Consider the following 22918-nt stretch of genomic DNA (forward strand, 5'->3'; position numbering starts at 1 on the left):
ACGCAACTCTGGTCCCCGCATCGGCAACACGATGACAAAAAACAATACACCAGTTTATTGTTCTGCTCACCATTGAAAAAGTCAAAGATTTATTGAGATTTATTAGTCTATTTACCCTTGGTATTACAATATCACGTGGTTTCTTTCGTTGCTGGACGATTTGTCAGTACTGGGGGGAGTAGATATTCATTAAATAATCTGCCTCGAAACACGCGAATATTTAAGGTAGAGGGTAGCACACACTCTAGAGGCATTAGTCCAAAGGGAGAACTACATTTCTTTTCACATTCGCGATTGTTTCGCGTTGCGAAAAGCTCCAGTCGAACCACAGTAGTACGCGCCGAACAGCGCTGACGATGGGGCTGACGGGAGCGTGCTTCTAGGGCGCAGAACAGCAGCACCCCGGTGTCGTCTACGCGCAAAAGCTTCACAAAGTGGCCGCCGCTCTTGCCACTATAACCCTTTAGAACACTGTAGGTCAGTCATTTTAGTGCTGCGCCGCCATTTGTCTCCATGGGCCGCTCGAGATACGGGCCTCGTTGACTGGCGCCTTCTTGGTTACTTGTAAAATTATCGAAAACACATCGAGGGGATTTAGTCCCTACAGGTTCTGCAACATGAGCTCCGTCCTTTGAACGGAGCCCGCACTCGCGCATTTCTCCACGTGCTCTGGTCTGCAGTGCCACAACACACTCGGCCAACGATCCCCCACCGCACTTGGTTTTGCCTGTGAGCTGGACCAAACGAGCTACGATCATTATTGTCATGGCGCTTAGAGTATCGGCACTCTTTTCCCCGATATTGTTGTGGGCGCCGCCATCTTGCTGGTTAGTAACAAATCAGACGCAACTGCCGATCGTCATGATTCAGAAGTGCGACTTCCTCAGCATTACTTTCGGTGTCAGGAAGCTCACGTAATATTGCTTTGCTTGACGCGAACTATTTCAACATTTGTGGAGGACGGAAAAGCGCTTCCTGTGATTTCAAATGAAACTTCAGGTAACTGACAACCATCATTTTAAGCACCGAGATATGTATGAAGCGTAGCTTACTTAGTGGGTCCAGTTTAGCCTAACCGCGCAGGCACAGAAAGAGAACGAACTGCTTGACCTCGCGCCTTTGGCGCTGCTTCAGGTGCTTTATCAGCCCGTAGCGTTGGCTGCGCTCCGAACTAAGGTAAAGCGAAGCAAGTATTCAGATCTTAGGTTTTTACAAGCCAAAGTGACAAAAATCACTTAACACGCCCCAATAAAAAAAATTGCGGGTTTATTTTGGCTAACTCGAGATCTTTTGCCGTGCAACCGAAATCTCAGATTGGCCTCCGCCAGATAACGGGCACCTCGGTCGATATTTAAACCCGAGTTGCAAGACTCTTAAGCATATAATTTACTCAAACATATTTCATCACTTGCAAGCAAGTATTTTTGTGCAGTTTTAACATGGCTTTAGGGCAGGCTTCTCTTGCATCACTCAGTTTGTCGGATTTTCGTATGATGTGTTTTCTTCTTTTGATTCTGGGAAGCACGTTGATTGTATACTGTTAGACTTTAGCAAGGCTTTTGATACCGTGCCACACTCTTTATGGCTTTTAAAACTGTTTCTGTCCTTGGTTGGATAGCAGACTATCTTACCGGTCGCTTCCAAAAAGTAGTCATTAATGACTCAGAATCTTGCTTTGTTTCAGTAACGTCGGGTGTTCCCCAAGGATCCGTGTTGCTCCGCTTCTGTTTTTAACCTATATAAATGATACAGGCTACGGAACTACCTCCAAAATAAGATTACATGGAGATGATTGTGTTATGCAGGGATATAAATAACCAGGACGATGCTGCCGCTTTACAAACTGATCTTGATCAAATACTCACACGGTACAACGAATGGAAAATGAAACTGAATTTTGCAAAGTGTAACTGTATCCGCTTTAGCAGAAAGCGTCTAAACATAGAGACTAATTACTATCTAGATACAAACCAGATTATCTTGGCGAAGGATGTGAAGTATTTGGATGTTATTTTTCATCTAACCTAACATGGAGTAGTCATGTTGAATTTATAACAATGAAAGCAAGACATGTACTCAACTTTATAAAGAGAAAATTTAAACACGCACCTCGTGACGTCAAAGAAATACTATACATTTCTAACGTACATTCCCTCTTAGAACATGCTCCTGTAGTATAGGATTCGAACACTAAAACCTTATCTAATAAACTTGAGGCCATCCAAAATCGCTCTGTCCGTTTTGTTACTAACTCTTATCATTTTGATATCAGTGTCACGGCATTAAAATAATTATTGTCATCGGAGTCGCTCGAACTTCGCCGGAAGTTATCAAGGTACTCTTTTCTGAATAAAGTGGTTCGTGAATGTACCGGCATTGATAGGAACATCTACCTAAACCTTTTACTTCCCAGAGATTAGACCACTCGAAAAAAATACGGGAAATAGCATGCCGCACATCTGTTTTTCAATCGTCATTTTTCCCACGAACAATAAATCAGTGAAATAGACTCCCGAAGCATGTGGTTTCGGCTTCGGATGGAACTTTTGATTGTCATTTGAGTCGTTACTTACAAGAGAATGGTCCATGACTAATGTGTTGTATTGCATTGTGCTGATGTTAGCAGCTTATAGTAGATACGTGTATGTTGTGTTAAATTTTTTTTTGTGATTGCGCATTGTATTATTTGTAGCTGATGTCACCATGTATTGATATTTTCTTTTCATTTCCAGTTTCGTATTTGTTGTGTTTGCATGTAAGTTACCCCTTACAATAATGCCCCCAGGCCGAAATGTAGGTAACGAATAAATAAATAATAGATAAATAGGAACTCATGGGCCAGCACGGTGGCTCAGAGACACCGTGCTGGTTTTAATGATTAGTGTTTTGTTTTTATATTATTTCCACTTAAAAACCACCGAGGTGGTTTTTGAAAAAAAAAAAATAGAGTCGAACCATTCCGACAAGCATGGTTTGCCTGCGAAAATGGTTTTTGCAAGTGATAAGAACATTTAAATGTTTTCGCATACGTGGCGGAATCCGAAATGGCGGAATCCCTTTCAGTGCGCCAATCTCATTTGGATCGCGCCGGGCATGTGTACCGACGCACAGTCAAACGCGTGCAAAAGCAGCTGTAGTGCACCCACAGCGTTGTGCTTGCTGTTTTGACATCTCTGGCGCGCTCACTGCGGGAATTCAGGCATCTCACACCCTGACATCTGGCGCTTTTTCTGTCTTTCACGTGGCGTTCCAAGAGGCACACGACGGAAAATGCACATCAAGCTATTCTTGAACACTTGTCGCCATTCTGTAATCTATATTAAGAAACTGCAATTTGCCGTAACTAAATGGGAAACGTTTGAAGTCTAATAAAATTCTTAAAGGGATACTACAACGAAATTTCCGCGCTCATTTTTTGGTCTATATGTGTTCAAAAGAGCAGTATCGCATGGAACATACCAATATCTTGTTAAAAAAGTCTCGAAAAGGAATTTTAAAACGAATTAAACGATTAGCAAAGAGAACGTGGTGGATGTCGCTAACGCCTCGTTTGTAATGCTCGTCTAGGAACCTTGACAGCTAGTGACGGAGGTTGTCTCGTCTCCGGCCACGACGAGAGAAGGGGGGAAGGAGGAACTCCCCTCTTCCCGAGAATCCCTTTTCTGTGTCGCAGAAGTCGCTACTGTCCCCCTAGAAGATTATAGAACATTAACCCGTCTCTCAAAATTCGTACAAAAGCAGCCTCTTCGGTGGCTGGAACAACTAGGCCATCCTCTCGACGTCAGCCTCGCCGTAGCTTTGCTCGTCTTGAGACGACCTACGTCACGATTGCGTTGGATGTCACGTGCTCTAAGCTGGGCCTTCTCCGAGCGCTTGCCAGAGTGGGTCCTTTATAACGAAATATACAGCCACCAGGATCAAAATACAAACGTGCGATTGTCATTTACGGATACTGTGGATCATATTTAGGGTGTGTACTTTCCGGTGTTTATTTGTGTGAAAAATTGGCGCATGTTTTTCGGTGTTTATTTATTTTCGAAGCACCGGTGTATTTCGGTGGAACGTCTCACGACGAGGCTAAAATCGGTGATTATCGGTGAAAAAAATGCGATTGATCACAGACAGAGAGTTCTAATCTTATTAACATATTTCATACCCTTCTCGAGAAAGCATATATTTCTCACACTTGGTTATTATAGTGGATGCAAGCATACTTCGAGAGGCTTGCATCCATCATGGCAGCACGTTCCTTGCGGTTCACAAAAACACACGCTCCACATTTTCGCTATACACAGGAAATCCCAAAATGTCCAGCCAGGCTTGGGACAGTAGACGCCAGTCAGGTAAATGAAGTTTCCAAAATAACACTGGATCAGCGGTGCTATACTCCGTTTCAAACATCGCGTGCAACGCTGGGAAAGCTACTGAAGTAGTGCGCATGAAAAAACACAAAAAAATGTGTTACTCCGCGAGATTTCGTGGACGAGCGGTACAAGGCACTGCTCTGGTGATGCCGACGTCTCGGTGGCGGTGGTTCGAATCCACTTAGGGCACAAAGGTTTTTTTTTAATTTTTTTTCCTCGACCTATTTTTTGTGCAAGATTGTGCGTATTGCGTAAGTGCATATTTCAATTCCTCTTTTTTTGTCGATTTTTATCGATGAGAAGGTAGACTAGGGGCTGGTGTTCCGCTTGAACTTGCGCCGGCCTCGTCAAAACGGAAGAATGGTTGAGATCCAGGGCGTCTCTATTTAAAGCCGTTTATTTACATGGTAGCGTGAAAATCAGAGAGTACCTTGAGAGTGTGGTGGACGGTCCTTTATATCACGAATACTGTGATTAGGGAACCGCACTGCCCTTGGTCAGACGGCTTGGCATTCCCTCACGTGATGTGACTCCATGGAAGTTTCCTTCAGAATCGGAATACTCGCCGGTGTATGGAAGAAGTCATCCAGACGGCAGTGTCTCGGTGCTCTGGTGCCGGCGCCCCCATGAACCGGGAGTGATTCACAATAGACGCGTACACAACACACGGCACTCGAGATCAGGATCGAATGTTGTTTCCTTTTCGAGGAAAGCAGGGGCCTCGGAATACAGGCACGGGCATGTGCGTCGTTTACTTAGCCGACCAAGGTTAAGGTGCCTCAGGCAGACGGAGCCGACCAAGGTTACGGTCCCGCAGGCAGAAGAACCCAGGCGCTTCGGAATGCAATCACGGGCACCGCCTGCTGTAAGGTCCCGCAAGCAGACGGAGCCGTAGGCACGATTCATCACCGACACAGTTCCTTCTTGAGGCTTGTTTCACTTTGAAGCCATAAGGCCGATTTCAACACCAGAAATAACAGGTGGCAGTTCACAACACTGTCCGCGTGCTCGGAACTTTCACGTTGCGAGGTCTTCGCTTCGGGGACGCCACCTTGCCAGACACTCCGGTGTCGTTACTGACCGTCTCCAGGACCTCACGGACTGACGTCTCCGGGAAACACGTTCTTGAACTCGCGTACACGTTGGCAATCACCTGCTTGCACTTTTGCGAGATCTTCACACAACGAATCTTCGAAAATATCCGAGCAGGAAAAGAAGGCATTTCCGCGTAAGACGCCATCTTCTCGAAACCGGCGAGGCAGGGGCAGCCGCACAACCCGAAAACCCGAAGCGAGTGCGAGTGCCGCACGTACGAAAACGGAAAATAATTTGGAGTAGTTTACATTATCGTTTCCTTTTTATTGGAAAAGAATGCTGTTCCCTCGAAATCATAACGCCACTATTAGTTACTAGCGACAAAGACGTACACTTTTCGACTTTTTTTTTTTTTTTTTCAGGGGCCGCACTATTCTGTGGAGCGAACGTAGTCGCGGTCGGCTGTGCAAACCGGCGCGCTAGCTTTGACTACGTTGCACGCTATGTTTGAAACGGAGTATAGTCACAGCATACTGGCGGTAACAAAGAAACTCTGATTCTGGGTCACTCAGCTAGCTCTCGTCTCGGAGGACCAGCCGATAGATACTTTCATAAGGCACAAATCCCTCTGGCAGCTGCACGTTTATGTACACATTAACAATTGGCACGCGGAACCAGAACGGCGATTCATCCACGAAATCTGTAGCGTAGTCATCCTGAGCTTTCCGCTTACTTCCCATCCTGGTGGCCTTCTACTCCGCGTGGCGACGAAGGGAAGCAAGTCTCGCGTTGAGAAAACCCGCAGACGCGGGACAGACGCGCCTTCTCAAACACGTCTACAATTTTTTTTACAGAACGGTTCTTTTATATACAGCGAAAAACTCCAACGCCAACAAAACTCTATTTCCGTTTTCCCAAAAGCCCATAGAAACTAAACAGATAACAAGGAACGCATCTCAGTTTTGATAGTTCAGTAGCCCTGTACGACACGGATGTTGGTAGTGTCTTCCAGGAACCACAGCAACCACTGAATACATGGCTTGCACCGAAATTACTTGGCCAGACATAATGGGGAAAAGGCACGTGAGAGCGTACCCTCCGCTGCGTTAATTTTTCCACAAAAGGGGGCCATGGGCGACACAATGGGGGAAAGGCGTGTGAGAGCTTAGCTTTCACTGCGTTAACTAGACGCTTTTGACCCCCAGAGAGGAGGGCGGACTGACGCCACGTGCAAGCCATGTATAGACACTGAAAGAATGCAGGATCCACGAGATAACACGTTTGACGAACTTCTACAGGGAAAGGGTTTCGCTAGGTCGGAAACGTGCAACGGCCGGTGTTTTTCGGTTTTAACCGGGGCGAAAATATCCAACCAGCGGTGTTTTTCGGTTTTAACCGATTTTGTATTTTCATCACCGACGGATGTTTATCGGTGTTTTTCGGTTAAAACCGGAAAATACACACCCTAATCATATTCAACCTATTTTTGAACACAACGGGAATATTTCAAATTTCGTTGAAGTATCCCTTTAACGTGTAACATATTGATATGGAAGTTCTGGAATATGTTATATCGAATGATGCTTCATACTTTAATGTCTCGTAATTTTGATTAGTTTACGTGATTCCGTTTTATAGCGCCGCAAAATAACACCATTTTAAACTTTACTTTTTTTATCTTACGATTTGTTGCTTACTTTCTTTCAATTTATTACATCCAACCGAACGCTCACGTAAGATATCGGGGACGATGGGACGTTATAACACGAGATATTTTTTTTCAATATTAGAGACTGTGGTTTATTAAAATCTGAATATTTAACTAACAACTAAAGATAATCGCAATATTGAGGCATTAAAGTACTGTTGAAAAAACGCTCTTTAATTTGACATTATTTTTACGATTGTAAGATACATGAAAGAAAGCTATATGCCGTCAAAAAAGCACCAAAACGTCATGAACGGAGGGTTGCACCTTAAAGGGATACTTCAACGAAATTTGAAATATTCCCGCCGTGCTCAAAAATAGGCTGAATATGTTGCAGAACATCCGTAAAAGTCAATCGCACGTTTGTATTTTGAGCCTGGTGGCTGTATTTTTCGTTATAAACGGCCCACTCTGGCAAGCGCTCGGAGAAGGCCCAGCGGAGACCACGTGACATCCAACGCAATCGTGACGTAGGTCGTCTCAAGACGAGCAAAGCTACGGCGAGGCTGACGTCGAGAGGATGGCCTAGTCGTTCCAGCCACCGAAGCGGCTGCTTTTGCACAAATTTTGAGTGACGGGTTAATCTTCTATAATCTTGTAAGGGGACAATAGCGACTTCTGTGACACACAAAAGGCATTCTCGGGAAGAGGGGAGTTCCTCCTGCCCCTCTTCTTTCGTCGTGGCTGGAGGTGAGACAACCTCCGTCATTAGCTGCTAAGGTTGCTAGACGGGCATTACAAGCGAGGCGTTAGCGACATCCACCAGGTGCTCTTTGCTAATCGTTTAATTCGTTTTAAAATTCCTTTTCGTGACTTTTTTAACAAGATATTGGTATGCTCGATTTGATGGCGCTTTTTTGAACACATATAGACCAAAAAATGAGCGCCAAAATTTCGTTGTCGTGTCCCTTTAAGCTGAGTGTGCAGCCAATGCCACAAGCACGGGAGCTCAAGGTCGCTGCTTTGAAGCGTTCTCCCGCAGAACGAGCGCTCTGGCTAGAAATCTACGTCTTAAAGCCAGAAACGCCGGGTAGCCGCGCTTGTAGCTTTGGATGCAGTCTCAGCTTAAAAGACACTTGGAAAGAAATATATATATATATATATATATATATATATATATATATATATATATATATATATATATATATATATGTGTGTGTGTGTGTGTGTGTGTGTATATGTGTTTCCAGAACACCTCAGATTGGACACATTTCGTTTCTTGTGCATTAATAAGACAGGTAGGAAACGCCAGAAAGCCAAGGTGGAGTGGTGTAGAGGTTAGCACACCCGACCGGACATTGGGAAGCCCAGAGTTCAAATCCTGGCTCCGCCGTTGTTTGGCTATCGGGGGTTTCCTGAAAACTTTGATTCATTGGTAAGTACGGTTCATTCATCTGCACATATTTGTTTACATATATATATATGTTTTAAAGCATTTACCTCTTTCTTACGATATATATATATATATATATATAATTAATTCGACGACTGGTCGTTACGATTAGCCCCCTGACGCTGAGCAAGATTCTACTTGGAACCATATGTCTATTGTCATTAATTAAAAATTTAATTAACGATTTTTAATTAATTATCCGACTGATCGTTACGATTAGCTTCTTATAATATGTCCGCCTGGCCGTATAACTCACCTCCACAAGCGGCATTAGTGTAGCTTTCACGTTTTTTTTAAACAAATCTATAAAGCTTAAAAAAAACACCCTGAATATATATATATATATATATATATATATATATATATATATATATATATATATACATTAAAAGTCTGGTTTGGAAACGCATGTAAGGAAATATATTTTTCGCAAAAATACAAAAAATAGAGCAATATTCACGGCGCGAAACGCGATTTAGTCGGTAGTCTCCTCCTTTCGACATGCTTTCGCTCTTGCATTTCGGGCGCGTGGAGGAGAGGTGGATTGGCTTTGCTTTGAATTTTGTTTTTGTTTTTTTGTATGAGGTTGTTTGAGACAAACTTACAGAAAGTCTCAGGGGACATGGCTAAAGGCACTTTGAAGTGCCTGACGAGGCCACGCCACCCTTTTTGGCAACAGCAGTAGCAAGACAAGACAAAAAGAGTGACATGCTTTCGCTGCTATACAATAAAAAAATACAAAGGAAAACTAATAAGAAACAACCAGTGGTGTGCGCACAAAGGGTGGCTAGTTATTGAGAACATTACATTTTTCTTTAACAGATCTTTAAAATATCACTTTTTGTGAGATCACATGCATTTATCATTCAAGAAGTTTAGAAAAAAATTCGTTGTTTTATTCATCCCTAAATAAAATTTATTTCAGACTTTTGTTTATAATTAAGGGGTGACCTGGCACTATTTAAAAAGTCCAAAATAGTTGGGTGTTGTTTAAAAAACCTGTTATCTTAAAACTTAGCTTACGATCTCCATAATTTGTCCATGAACGTGATTTGATTATTACATTTTGTCTCAAATTGTACGGGCCAATTTTCACGGGATACTTTGCATGGAACAACAATTTGACAGTATGAAATTGCCGCCAAATCTCGAGGGACAGTTTATATTTGTGTAGATCTCTTAAGCTTAATATTTGGTATGCTCTTAAGTATGGTGTGGCATTCCTAAAAAATTCTATGTTTCTAATTGCTCGTAATGCCCGCTTTTGTATAGATAAGACACGATCTAAATTTGCTCGGGACGTGCTTGACCACAGCAAGAGACAATAACTTATGCGGGAGTGTATGAGGCCTAAATAAATTTGACGTTTAGCTTTTGGGGGGAGATAATATCTTCATCTATTCAAAGACCAACAGTTCGACAAAGATTTCCTATGAGCGAATCAAGATGCGGTGTCCATATAAGTTTTCGAGGAATTGAACTCCCAAGAATCATGTTGAAGACTTTTGAATGAAAGAGTCCTGTAATTCTGCTTTAATATTTGACAGTAGTGGCATTCCTTTCGGTTTTAATAGTAAGTACTTAGTTTTGTCTACGTTTAAATAAAGTTCATTTGATTTAAGCCACTTGCCTAAACCCATCAACCATTCTTTTGCCCTTCCAAAGAGATCGTGCATGTCTACACCGGAGAAAAAGAAATATTTGTATCATCTGCATATAATACTACATTTGAACTACCATGTATGTTTACAATGTCGTTGGTATTTAAAAAAAACAGCATAGGTCCAAAAATAGATCCCTGGGGGACTCCATATCTGGCGCGTTGAAGGTCTGACTTAACTCCGTTTATGGCTATATACTGTGTTATCGACGCGAGATAGTTTTTAAATAATAATAACGCAACACCACGGACTTTGCAGAACTGGCTTTTTTTAAGATTATGTCATGTTGAACGCAATCGAATGCCTTTTTAAGGTCAAGGAATATACCTAGCGTATATACGTTTTGTTCTATATTCTCAAGGATTTGTTCTTTTATTCCAAGCAGTGCAACTTCTGCTGACGTATCTTTTTCTGAAAGCCAAATTGCTCCTTTACTAGAATATTATGTGAAGTCAAAAATTTAGCACGTCATTTATTTATAATAATTTCAGCTACCTTTGAGAAAACTGAAAGTACAAAAATATGTCTATAGTTGTGTAGATCTTTAACTGGTCCACCTTTGTGTATGACAGCCACACGTCCATGTTTAATTTTGTCCGGGAAGACGCCTGTAGGTGGAATGAGGTTACAAACGTGAGCGAGTGGAAAGCTGATTTCTTCACAAACGTCCTTTCAAGGTCTAGGCTTGATATCATCAGTACCGGAAGCGCAGTCATCTTTTAGTGCCCTAATTAAATCTATAATTTCACACTGATCAGTCGGATACAAGAAGAAAGAATGTAGGCAATTTGTCCTTAGCAACTGCTCACATGGTATATCTACGCGGTCATTTAGGGGGGCACCAGCAATAAAAAAGTTGGCATGAAACCGGTTTGCCATCTGTTCTTCCGATAGCGCCTCATCGTAAAATGGCACTTTTTTTTCGCGAGACGTTCCTAGAACTTAGCTAATTTACTGTTTGCCACATCAAGCGAAGATTCCCCATAACTTCCGAAAACGTTTACATGTAGCATTCACATTTAGCATTTTTTAATATCAGTGTTTAGTTTATTTCGTACATTTTTAAATACGCAAATGTCATTTTCACTCCTTGTTTTCTTAAGAATATCTGATAGAGTTTGTTTCGGTTTTTAATCCTTTGATATAATTCGTTCGATGTCCCTGGTTTTCGAATGTTGTTACGTTTTTTCGCTCCTTTAAGGGAAAACATGTGTTATAAACGGAAATAAAATGGGATAGAAAAACGTCATATGCCCTGTCTGCATTGTTTTTTCTCAAAACAATATTTCAATCGTGACACAAGATAAAATCCATAAACCACTGAATATTTCGTTTAGTACAATCTCCAACTAACGCTTCTTGTTTATAGCCGCGTGGCTGCTTACAAGGCAGAAGAGAGTATATTGGTTAGTGGTCACTTAGATCGCACATTAATGTGCCTGATCTCAAATCATCTGAAGGAAGATTTGTTACACAAAGGTCAAGAGTGGTTTCTGTGGTCGAAGTAATTCTAGTCGGCACATTTGTTGTATTTGTGCAGTGATATGATTCAAATATTTCTTTTAAACGCGTGTAAGATACATTGTCTGTGCAATCATTAATGTTGAGATTTCCAACTAAGACAGCTGATAACCTCAGCGACACGCTTCGATCAAGTAACGTTTCTGAGAAATGAAGGAAATCATCCACGGATCCTGATGGAGGGCGGTACAAACAAGCAAACAAGATATCACAGCACTATCTGCAATACACTCAAAGTTTTTATCTAGAATTCTCTGTTCGGAAAGTACGTTATATGAGAGTTCTGAACGAATATAAATGGCAACCCCACCACCACTATTTTTTGAGCGGCATGCCGACACACAACCGTAGCCATCTAGTGCAACACAATCATCAAATAAGAACCACGTCTTACTAAAACAGATAATGTCAAAACGATGGTTGAGTTCAGATAAGAACAAATTCATCTCATCGATTTTATTTCGTAAGCTTCTGGCGTTTAAGTGAACAAGTGAAAGATACCGCCTTTTCAAAGATGCAATGTCGCGGGAAAAGCTTGACATAGAATATAACAGTGTTCAGAGGATACGACGTGTGATTTACTTTAGCCTGGCAAGATCCTTCTCTGCACCAGACTTGTGCCTATCTCAAATACTCTACTCAAGATACTGTATTTTAAATACTTTTTGAAGTATCTTGGTATCTTGCAAATACTTTGGATCGAGAGTATTTAATACTCTATCTTAATTACATTTCTGAGGTATCTTGTACTCATTATCTCAAATACATTTTTGACATTCCGCCATTTTCCGAGTTTTTCGGTGTGAAATGGCATGGGCGTGGCACGAGCAAACATGAACATTCTTTCGAGCAACCCAATCCCGTTGCTAGCTCCGATTAGCTACGGTGACTTTCGTTGAGCTCGTGAAAAAAACATCGCTTTTTTGCCCATTGTGAATCATATTTCAGCCAAAAGTTCGCACAATGAAGGTTTTCCCCTCGCCTTCCCAAAGGTGCTTTTTGCTTCCTAGAGTTTCCCCCCAAAAATCCCCAAACAAAATGGGTCGTTTTACGGAAGTTAGGATTGCCACAATGAGGCGGAACGCAGCCCGAGAAACGACCTTCGACAACAATGCAGACTTAGTTGTCAAGAAATTAAGAAATAAAAAAAAAATACACAGAATTTCTTTTTTTGCTTGCATGTTTGACTTTTCTACGGCAAAACGCCTAGGCCTTCTTTTGCTTATTTTCTTTTTGTCTTCAGTCCATCACTTATTGCACTCGCAAACACGGTCTAAGCGAACATTGATAAGCAGAGAACAGGACAGGAAACGAACTAAAAGTGACCTCTCCGATTCCGAACAAAGCGCCCCCCAACGCTGAGTGCCTTTCTGAACGCAACCTGCTTAAAGAAGGTGAGATCACGGCCGTCGCTGTTATGTGGGATCTTCGTTAACCATTCACTCATATCCGTATCCCAAGTTCGTATATAGTTAACTCCCCATATTGGGAATATGAATTGTAGGTACATGATGCGTCTAAGGTACGCCGCAGGACGTGATATTCAGCAATGTCAATTTAGCTAAAGCGACCTTTTTATTTCTGTCCCAGAAATGTTTTGTTACATGTATCCGTGATATTGCCACGCGCTTTGCGGAGCGAGCGCGATGCTGAATGGTTACCGCGCTTGGCTCTCGCGCGGAGCCTCCGGGTTCAATTCTAGGGAGCGGACTCCTTTTTTATTTTTTCTTTCAACTTGACATTCTCGTAAGTTTGAGACCCTTGTCGTCTGATCGAGTTGCGAATCTTCTACGCCAGGAACGTTCTACGCCCAATGTTCCAGAAACCCGCGGGTACAAAAGGTGCTCCGCGTGGCGGTAGCGAAAGCTAGCGCTGGAAACCTCCTTGGTTCGATCCCCATCGCCCTCGTCCGTTTCGATCTAGATGAGTTTCGTACCGGCACGCGTTATATGTAATCAGTACTGCGTGATGCACGCTAAAACCCCAGGTTAGTGGTTGTACTGCACTGGCTAAATTTCTCATCAACAGCTAAGCTACCGGTCACCTGTTAAGGCACACTATACCATCAATGCTGTATAAACAAATAAAAGCAAGCCAATTTTGTTTTGTTTTTTTTGGTCCGGAGTTAGTTTTGTTTCAGCGCTTCAGCCTGCTATTTCGCCGACATCGACGCCTGCGACGCTAGCCTTTCTCTATTTTGTTCTGGGCACAAGTTCGCCCCCATTAAACGTTTAGTTTCTTCAGTTATTCGCCGCCTCATCATTTGTCATTCGTGACAATATTCTGCTCCTTATAGTTGGACTGCATAAAATAACCCTGCAATGTTTGTTTGTTTTTTTTTTCCTTTTTTTTTTGCCGTTTTGTGTTGTTGCACACAAATAAACCGTTCTGGTTAACCAGATTTGCGCAGCTCTATAATTGCTGTTTTCACTGCCGTCGGTTCAAATTGCACAATGCGGAAGTATCTTCAAAAGGAATTGATTACATTTCTAAGTATTTGTACTCGACTCAAGATACTTTACAGTGAAAGTAACTTGAGTAGTATTTTGAATACTTTATGAAGCAGGTATTTAGTAACTTAACTTAAATACTTTTATCGAGTATTTTGTCCAACACTGCTCTGGACAAACGACAACTGCTCGGTCACCGTTCTGTTTTCGAACTAACACTTTCCCATTCCCGTGCCAAACAAACGCATAGCCAGACTTCTGCGCCCATTGCCTTGTTGCTGACAGAAGAGTGCGGGAGAACCGCGTAATATTTTCACAAATGTATATATTGTCTTTTACTTTCTTGAGTGTCTGCCTCTTCAGGAGCCAAGAATCGCGAGGCTCCTGACTTGTGAAACGAACAATAGCTCCTTGAGTTTCGCCCGGTTTTGCTGGAAGTCCATGCAAAGCTGAAATGTCACTTCGGGCCATGGGCGGCACATTCAGCGTTTTTGCCAGTTCATATATTTTGTTCATCAAGTCCTCATTTTTTGTTTCTGGGATGCCATGAATTTCGACGTTCAAGCGACGACTATGCCACTCAAGATTATCCAAATCTTGCCTAATCTGAGTAAGTTTATTGAGTGAGCCAACGTTCTCCAGCAGATTTTCTCGTTTCGTCAGCTCCTTAGTTGATATTTTCTGTTCAAGTAACCGGCGTTGGAAGTCGTCAAACGCATCCGAAAGTACCTGTACAGACTTCTCAATCGTCCCCCCCCCCCCCCCCCCAATCACACTGGGCAAGGTCATGAGCGAGCCAAGCTTGTTACTTATTCCCAGCAGCTGTAATGGGAAGTCTACCTCTGACTTCTGCGCTTTTGTTTCATTGTACCTTCCTTTGACCCCCCTGCACGCTTCACATTTCGACATTTTCCAAAAATCCTCAGGTTTTACTTTCCGCGTTTCTTCGGTTTCACAAGAACAAGTGCCGAAATGAAACGTAAATTTAGATTCAGAGCAGCTGATCGATGGGCCATTATCGGGAACAGATAACCGGCGTACGCAGCACCGTGGCATGACTAATGCACAAACCGAAGGTACACTATCAGGCACCGCACTTTGGCAGCAGCGGCAGAGACTCAGCTAACGTATCGACAGGTCGCTGCCGCTGCCGCCAAATGCAAAAGAACGCCTCTCAAAAAAAAAAAAAAAAAAAATGGCGTTAAGTGATGTTACTGGCGTCGCTGATGTCGTGGGCGATTTTGCTGCACTGAACAGCCTGTCCGCTTGGCTCCCGCGATAAAAATTTAAAATCATCGGTTTGAGTTGAAACTTGAAGAGATGTCACACTGGTAACCAGGCCCTGGAGGAAGTTATAACTCGTGGGCCACAAGGCTTTGGCAGCTACAGAATACAGAAGCAGAGATTCAGCAGGCGTGTCGACAGTTCGCTGCCCTTGCCGCCAAATGTTGAGGTGAAGAGAGCCTAGTAAACACCTCGTTGAGGTAAAAAGAGTGTATGACCATTCCGTGACGTCATGGACTTGGCCCGCCGAAACTAAAATAAATCTCGCACCGTCAATACTCCTATATTTTTTTTTTTTTCGCGTAAAATTGTTTTTTTTTTTTTTTTTTTACACGCGTGACCCGCCCAGGCTGTTTAAAAAGAAAACATTCTTTTTTTCCTTGGAGGGGGGGGGGGGGTTCTTTTTGGGGGGAACGGAGCATAGAGGGTATTCATTGGGCGCCATATTTGAGGGTGATGCATGGGGCGCATGCTCAGAACGAGCTCACATTAGTAGCCCGCTAAGACCGGCAATCTTGATGGTGCGAAATGCACGCTGCAAAAGAACTGCGGAAGGTCGCACTCAGCACGCACTCATCCGTTGCGCACGTAGCTATGGCCGCCAATGAATACTCCTTATTGCTGGTTCAGCAAGGGTCCCATAAGTTTTCGGCGGTTTTTTCGTCCACAGATTTTGTGTTTTTAAAGCATGAAATGCTTTTTAACGCTACCACCCAATCCCAAAATTGTGTCCCTCTGTCCGTACATCCGTCTGTTCGCGCATTTGCCTCCAAGTTTAGTGGAGAAAGTGGCGGAAATGTGACGTCAAGCTGACCTATTTTACTGAAGTTGACGGCACGTGACCTACACAGTTTGAAAGAACCGTAGACGACGGACGAAGAAAGGGACAAACACAAAACAGCGAAAACGTCGTGTCCGTTCTTTTTTTATATACATACACATACGGTTAACACGAACCATCCCGCCTGTCTACTTACTCTTTTTTCAAACGTGACCAATACGTCAACTCTGTTTCCCCGCTAAATATAGCGGAAATAATTTACGTCTTGCGGCCAAAACATTTCGTCTGTTTTCCCGCTAAATTTAGCGGAAAAATAAACTCACGTGACCTATACGCCAACTGAATTACCCTACAAATTTAGCGAGAACATTCAGGTCTTGTGACCTAGCCACCAATCCGGTTTCCCCGCTACAGTTAGCGAATTAAATCGACGCCACGTGACCTGTAGGACCATTCAATCTTCTCGCTAAAATTTCGTGGGAAAACATGGATCACGTGGCCAACCAATTTTCTGAACTATAATTAATTCTCTATAATGCATTTCATGCGTTCTTGAACTTCCAAGGCAAAGGACGTTGCCAACGGTTTTACCAAATTCTGTCTTCAGACAACAACAAAAAAAAGTCGGGGTTGATTACAGCACTAGTGGGGTTCTTTTCTTTCCGTTGATGATGTTTGGTGATGATGCTGGCTGCTTGAGGACAATCCTGAAGTCTTGCCTCTTTTTGAGGATGTCGAATTACGCATCACAGAGACTTGGCGGCAACCACAACAACGAAAGCGTTTACTAGTCGGGAGTGAATACAGTAACTATAAAAGCAAAATATCACAGAACTGTCATCGTTGCCGGACACGGCAGGAGACTTGCAGCAAACCCCGCCCCGGGAGCGCCGACCTGGTCTCTCTCCTCGATCCAGTCTTAATCCTCCTCGAGTTCAAAAACTCGGGGCCGCAACTTGTTCCAACCAATCATAGTCCAATACCCATCCCGTTTAGTGCATTCGGCGACGCCCTCATAACGCTCAGGTGAGGAGTCACACTCCCCCTGGGGCCGGAAGAAGGAACCCCAGGCGGTCTGAAGATTAAAAAGGAAGTTGAAATTCCCACGCCGGTCAGGCGAGATGAGGGCAGGGCATGCCAGCTCCGACCTCAAGGAGGGTCGCAAGAAAAGGCCCGAACGGGCACCCTATTCCACGCATAGCGGGGTATAGTTTGGTCAACGCAAAAGCGCCGACAGCAGCGAACTGGGCAGTCTGTCGGAGAATTTTCACAATGAAATACGTTTACTCTGGCTCAACACAACACAAAAATATCAACAACACGGGCGTTTCGCCACCAATCCGGGAGGCATCAACAGTATGCATTGGCCCGGGTGGTGGGGAGAACCAAAACCAGTCCACTTTAATCCAACAGGTCCACGTGTATGCCCGGCAGTGGGTCACTGTTTCTGTTGCACGCCTTGGAGTCACGGCGGATAGACCACGATTCCACGAGCTCCCTCGGGCCCCAACGCTGCTCACGAGCCAAGGTCGCTACCGCTATATTGGGTGGAGGCGGAGCTTTTGGCGGTCATGCGTACTTTAATTTTGGCGGCGAAGAAAGACACTGCAGGAATTTCTTTTTTTCGGGAAAACCCTGTATATATTCCACAAAACAGTTCTACGCAAATGAATCGTGGCATACAGGATCAAACACATTTGCCATGTTAAAGTATACCATGTCACGTTGGCAGCCATAAAAAAGCGGACCCGATATTCCGAGACTGCACAAAGCATGGGTTCTACCAACTTCATTTTAAGGCTCCAAACTCTTTTTCCCTTCTTTTTTTTTTTTTTTTTTTGCTATGGGCTCATGAGTTATCGTGTACAGACTCATTTAAATATGTATAGGGGGCGTGTGACTTGTAATTCGAACATATATATTCAAAAACCGCGATAGATATCGCTAATGCAGTCTGTGCAGATGAGTTATACGGCCAAGGGGGCGTAATGTAGTGAAATAATTGTCACGATAAGCGGAATCATTGACACGTTTGTTTTCTAATGCACTTTTCTAAATATTGCAAATAAAAGCCTAGTTCCCATTAGAACCTCGTTCAGCGTCATTTAATACAGCTAAATTAAGACATTTTAGAAAAAAATATTGGAAGCACAAGGCTTGCGGTGAGGAAATGCGAACGACGTTCTCCTGTCCGCGTTATCCAACCGCCGGCCTTGCTCCTGTTACACGAGTGGTAATCTTAGCGCATCGCCGAGCGTTCCACGACCTTTTTAAGATTTTCTCGAATTGATTAATTTGGTGGTTTTTGATTACTCTGAAAAAATGTTTCTCCTTGGAACCATGTGTTAAGGCTTTGACTAATTAAATCTTAACTAACATATTTCAGTTAATTAAATGACATCGTGGCGATTGTCGCCCTAAATTATGTCCCCCTGTCCGTATAACGTCAATAGCATACCGGGCCGGCGTTAGGCATGGGCGAACGATGCGGCCGCGCCTTGACCCGCGCTGGCACCAGGGCCACGCTGCCGCAAAAAAGGGGTCACGTGGTCCCCGAACCAACAGAAATTACACCTTCTTTACTTTAATTCGCCTCTAACAAACACCTCCCAATTTATTATTTTTTTTTTTTTTTTTCGTGCGCGGTGTTGTTTTATGTTACGGACTCCGCAGAGAAGGCACGTACACTCACCTCAGTCGCCCAACTTTTCCCTTCAGCCAATTTGCTGGTTCGAGCATTCTTCGTTCGTGTGCATATGATATATAATTAGTAACATAATCATCATGGCTTCCGACGCAAATACTCAACAGTGGCACAACTTATTCACACGATTCATGAATTCACTGTCATAGTGTAGAAAAAATGGCCAAGTGTGTGCCTGCGTGTTTTTTTTTTTTTTCGAAGGCTTTCGACAGAGTATTGCACCAGAGGGCACTAAGTAAACTTAAGCTGGTACTAAAACAATAATATCCTTTACGATGGATGCATTCTTATTTTAGGTATCGTCAACAGTAAGTTACTGTTGACGATACCTAAACGGACAAAACAACCTCTTTGTTCTGTCGGTTATTTTTTCTTTCCTACGTCTTAGGGTTACTATGGATGTCATTCACCAGCTCGCCTGCGTTTTTTTACCTTTCTTCACCCACGCATAAAGTTACTAAGTAAATAAGTTTGGTGACAATTATCGAAATGGATTTAATTTAGTTTAATTTCGGCTATTTTAAAAAGTCGCCGAATATTCAGGAACGTTTTTGCCTGTAAACACAAATTCGAAACTGCACACCTGAACAGGATATCGGCCCCCACCCTTTAACAATAACAATCCTCACGTTTGCACTACCAGGCGACTTTATCGCAATCAATCGTTTCAAACGTATATACATAAGCGCGAGTTCACCTGCAATCGTGCAGGCAAAAGGGTCGAAGTTTTCATTTTGACAAGAGCATTTATGTTCAAGAGAATTTTCTACTTAGACGAAAGGGTGAAAGCCACGGGCTTGGATATTATGTTCTTGAGTTATCGAGCACAGAAGCGGTGGCGCTAGATGTTAGCGCTTTTCCAGGCTGTCGAAGCTCGCATGCTTGACTCGGTCTCCTCCTGTTATCTTTGGAGATATGGATATGGATATGGATATGGATATGAATACGGATACGGATATGGATATGGATATAGATATGGATATGGATATGGATATGGATATGGATATGCCACTAACCCCTTTGTATCTGGGGATTCCTGCTTACTGGATATAGCCAATTTATCTGCTATTTACTTTAGGATATTTTTCTTTTTGTCCTTAAATTCCCGTTCACACACTCGTGTTGACAAAGACCTACTTAAACGAGAGCGGTTTTTAAGCCTCTTGCGTCAGCTCACGACCAGCTTGAAGGCCGCTCTGCTCTAAGTTGGTCGTAGTCCAACGCAAGTCCTTGAACGGTTCTCAATTCTGACGACGCTATGAAGAAGTCTTAGTGTAATTAAATATTTCTAGGCATTTTGCATCTTAAAAAAAATCGCCAAATTCACCTCCCTTGTCATATTTTTCTCAATTTTGGCAGGCTGCAATCGCTGCTATCTTCGATTATATTCAAAACCTTTATGTGCACGGAAAGTCCAAAAGAAGTCATTTATAAATATGTTAAAGTCATTCGGTTGAGTGCATCATCTCTTTTAATATCGCCACTCAAATATCGTAAAAATGATTAAAGTAGCCAATTTAAAAATAATTTTCATCATTTTTTTTGCGTTTTCCTAGAAGATACATTTTTCTATCAAAATGATTAGTTAACAAATTTAGTATTTTGTTTGTATAACCTGTAGTTATGCCCAATATTGTGCAATGCGGGTTCGTATTTAACTAGAAAAATAGGCAATCTTATCGAGTTTGGGCATCTCTGTGATTTTTAATATATATTGGTTTATCTCTCGAGCGATGCGTTAACGCCCTGGGGGTTGACTCACTGTGAGGCGACAGGAACGAAGCCAAAACGGTATAAGCAACAAAAAAAAACGTTTATCGTAGCAAAGATCAAACTGAAACTTTGAGGTGGCACGTAGGCAAACAGGACATGATGCACGCAGCTTTTCCTCTACCGCGCAGGCACTGTGACGATGTTGGACCAATACAACAACAAAGAATTGCTACTGCGACGCCCTAGTACGACTTTTTTTTTTCCGCTTTCCAACGTCCTCGCTACCGCCGTTCCTTCAATAACACGCGGTGGCATCATACTCCGATCAGGCCTTCGCGTACACTATGCTAATAAAAAAAGAATAATCTGCATCAAAATCGTTCGTTCGTTTTGCACTCTTGCCACACTGCGCGCCAGACAACCTTCGTCCCCGAACGAATTCCCAGCGGACGTGATGGTTCAAGGTCCACGACGATGAGAGCGGAATGGAAGAATACAACACCGGAGCCTCCCTCTTCGAGTGGTGTGTCACCTGTCCTCCCAGTTTTACGTTATATATAAATGTATATATATATATATATATATAATGATTGATGCTTGTGGGCCGGTGATTATTCAAATACACAGAAAGATCCATGAACTGAACAAAAACAAGGAAAGTTTTTTTGACGTTTCGAGAGGAGGCCTCTCTTCTTCAGAATTATGATTGAGGGAACTTGGCAAAATTTTTCTGTAGTCCCACAAAGCAAACAGTAATAACAAAACTTACACTACCAAAAAAATAGCAATAAAGGCGAGGAGGAAGGTTGGCTAACTTCCAACTAGCCAAGAGGCAAAACCAGCGTCGCCTCCGACGAAGACGGCCTGACCCCTAACCCCCGGGGCGATCCGCGGTCGGGGCGGCGAAACAGACACGGGAAGGTCCCCCAAAAACAAAAACCCCGCGACACGTACAAAAAAAAAAAAAAAAAAAAACAAAAAAAAAACAGGATTTTGAAGGTGGTATAAACAGCAACCAACAAACCAGCAATAGAACAACCAGGGGTAAAAAGGGGGGGGGGGGGGGGGGGGGGACGCAACAACAGCGGCAGAAAAAGTTACTGGCGAATTTTGTTGGAAATGTGGGAACAACCAGGGGTAAAAAGGGGGGGGGGGGGGGGGGGGACGCAACAACAGCGGCAGAAAAAGTTACTGGCGAATTTTGTTGGAAATGTGGGAATTGCTCTTCGACTCTCAACAGTAAATGTGACTCCAGTTTAATTCTTGCGCTCGTTTTTAGATTTGGATGTCAATCAATCAAAATGATTTTATTTTTCAAGTCAAATACAAATTCGACCTCGTCAGGCAAACAACTTGCCTGACGAGGTGCCAGCTGCCGGTAAGGACGGCAACAATCCACCGGCAAATACAAACAAAAAAGAAAACAGAATCCGCGCATGCAGGATCCTACAAATATGGTGATAACACTCATACATCATACAAGGTAAAAAAAATTACATCTACGTACATGCAACACCAGAAAGCACAACAAAATCGCACATTGTCAGGGAGTGTGAGAGAAGAAACACGATATGAAAATAATACAGCAAAAAATGACCTATAAAGTACACTATGTAAAAATCAGTATAAGCATGAAGTACATAATGTAAAGTACATAGTGTAACAATGAGCAAAATGCTTGTGTATGGAAAGCATTACACGATTGGAAATTACCCTATGCTATACGGTCGTCAGTCAAAAAGACGATCTAAAACAATAACAAATAAAAAAAATGGTCAGGAAAAAACCCCTTGCCATAATTCACCTTAAAAAAATAAGAACAACATATCCAGGCAAAAGTAAAAGCCAATAATATATTTACATAATAAGTAGCTCATGTTTTACCAAAAAGGAGCGAAGCTGTTTTTTAAAAGCGCCTGTGGAGCCGGCAAGCGATACCTTGTTGCCTAGAGCATTTAAGAGCTGGGGTACTTGGAAGCTGATCTTTTGGTTGCCGTAATTTGTTCTGGTTCATGGTAGTCTATATAAGCTGACTTTGCCCTTAGGTTGTAGTCCGTTAGATTTGAGGGAGTTAAATAAAAGCTATTAGCTGTCCAAGTTTATGATTTGATGACTTGAAGTGGTGTTAGTATCCCGGGATATTCGTTAATCCCTCTTCGTAGTATGTTGAACTCACGAATTAGGAATGATTCCTTCTGTTCCCGCTCGCGATGCGAACCAAATCCAGATTATAAAAGCGTGATAGTTAACTTCTCGAATGAATGGTCGAGTATAGGTTCTGAGAGTGGCAGAGACGGCTTTTTT

At 42.8% G+C, this 22918-nt stretch overlaps 1 protein-coding gene across 1 annotated transcript in view; it reads right to left on the minus strand.

Annotated features, from left to right (window-relative positions):
* Positions 1-15041, minus strand: part of LOC121838488 — a 108691-nt gene extending 93650 nt beyond the window's left edge. Inside the window, exon 1 of the mRNA XM_042294766.1 lies at positions 14313-15041. Coding sequence (XP_042150700.1) covers positions 14313-15041 — 729 coding nt within the window. The remainder of the gene's footprint in view (positions 1-14312) is intronic.
* Between the last annotated feature and the right edge of the window lie 7877 nt (positions 15042-22918).

Source organism: Ixodes scapularis, unplaced genomic scaffold, assembly GCF_016920785.2.
Source record: "Ixodes scapularis isolate PalLabHiFi unplaced genomic scaffold, ASM1692078v2 PGA_scaffold6__148_contigs__length_123643588, whole genome shotgun sequence".
Classification (NCBI taxonomy): domain Eukaryota; kingdom Metazoa; phylum Arthropoda; class Arachnida; order Ixodida; family Ixodidae; genus Ixodes; species Ixodes scapularis.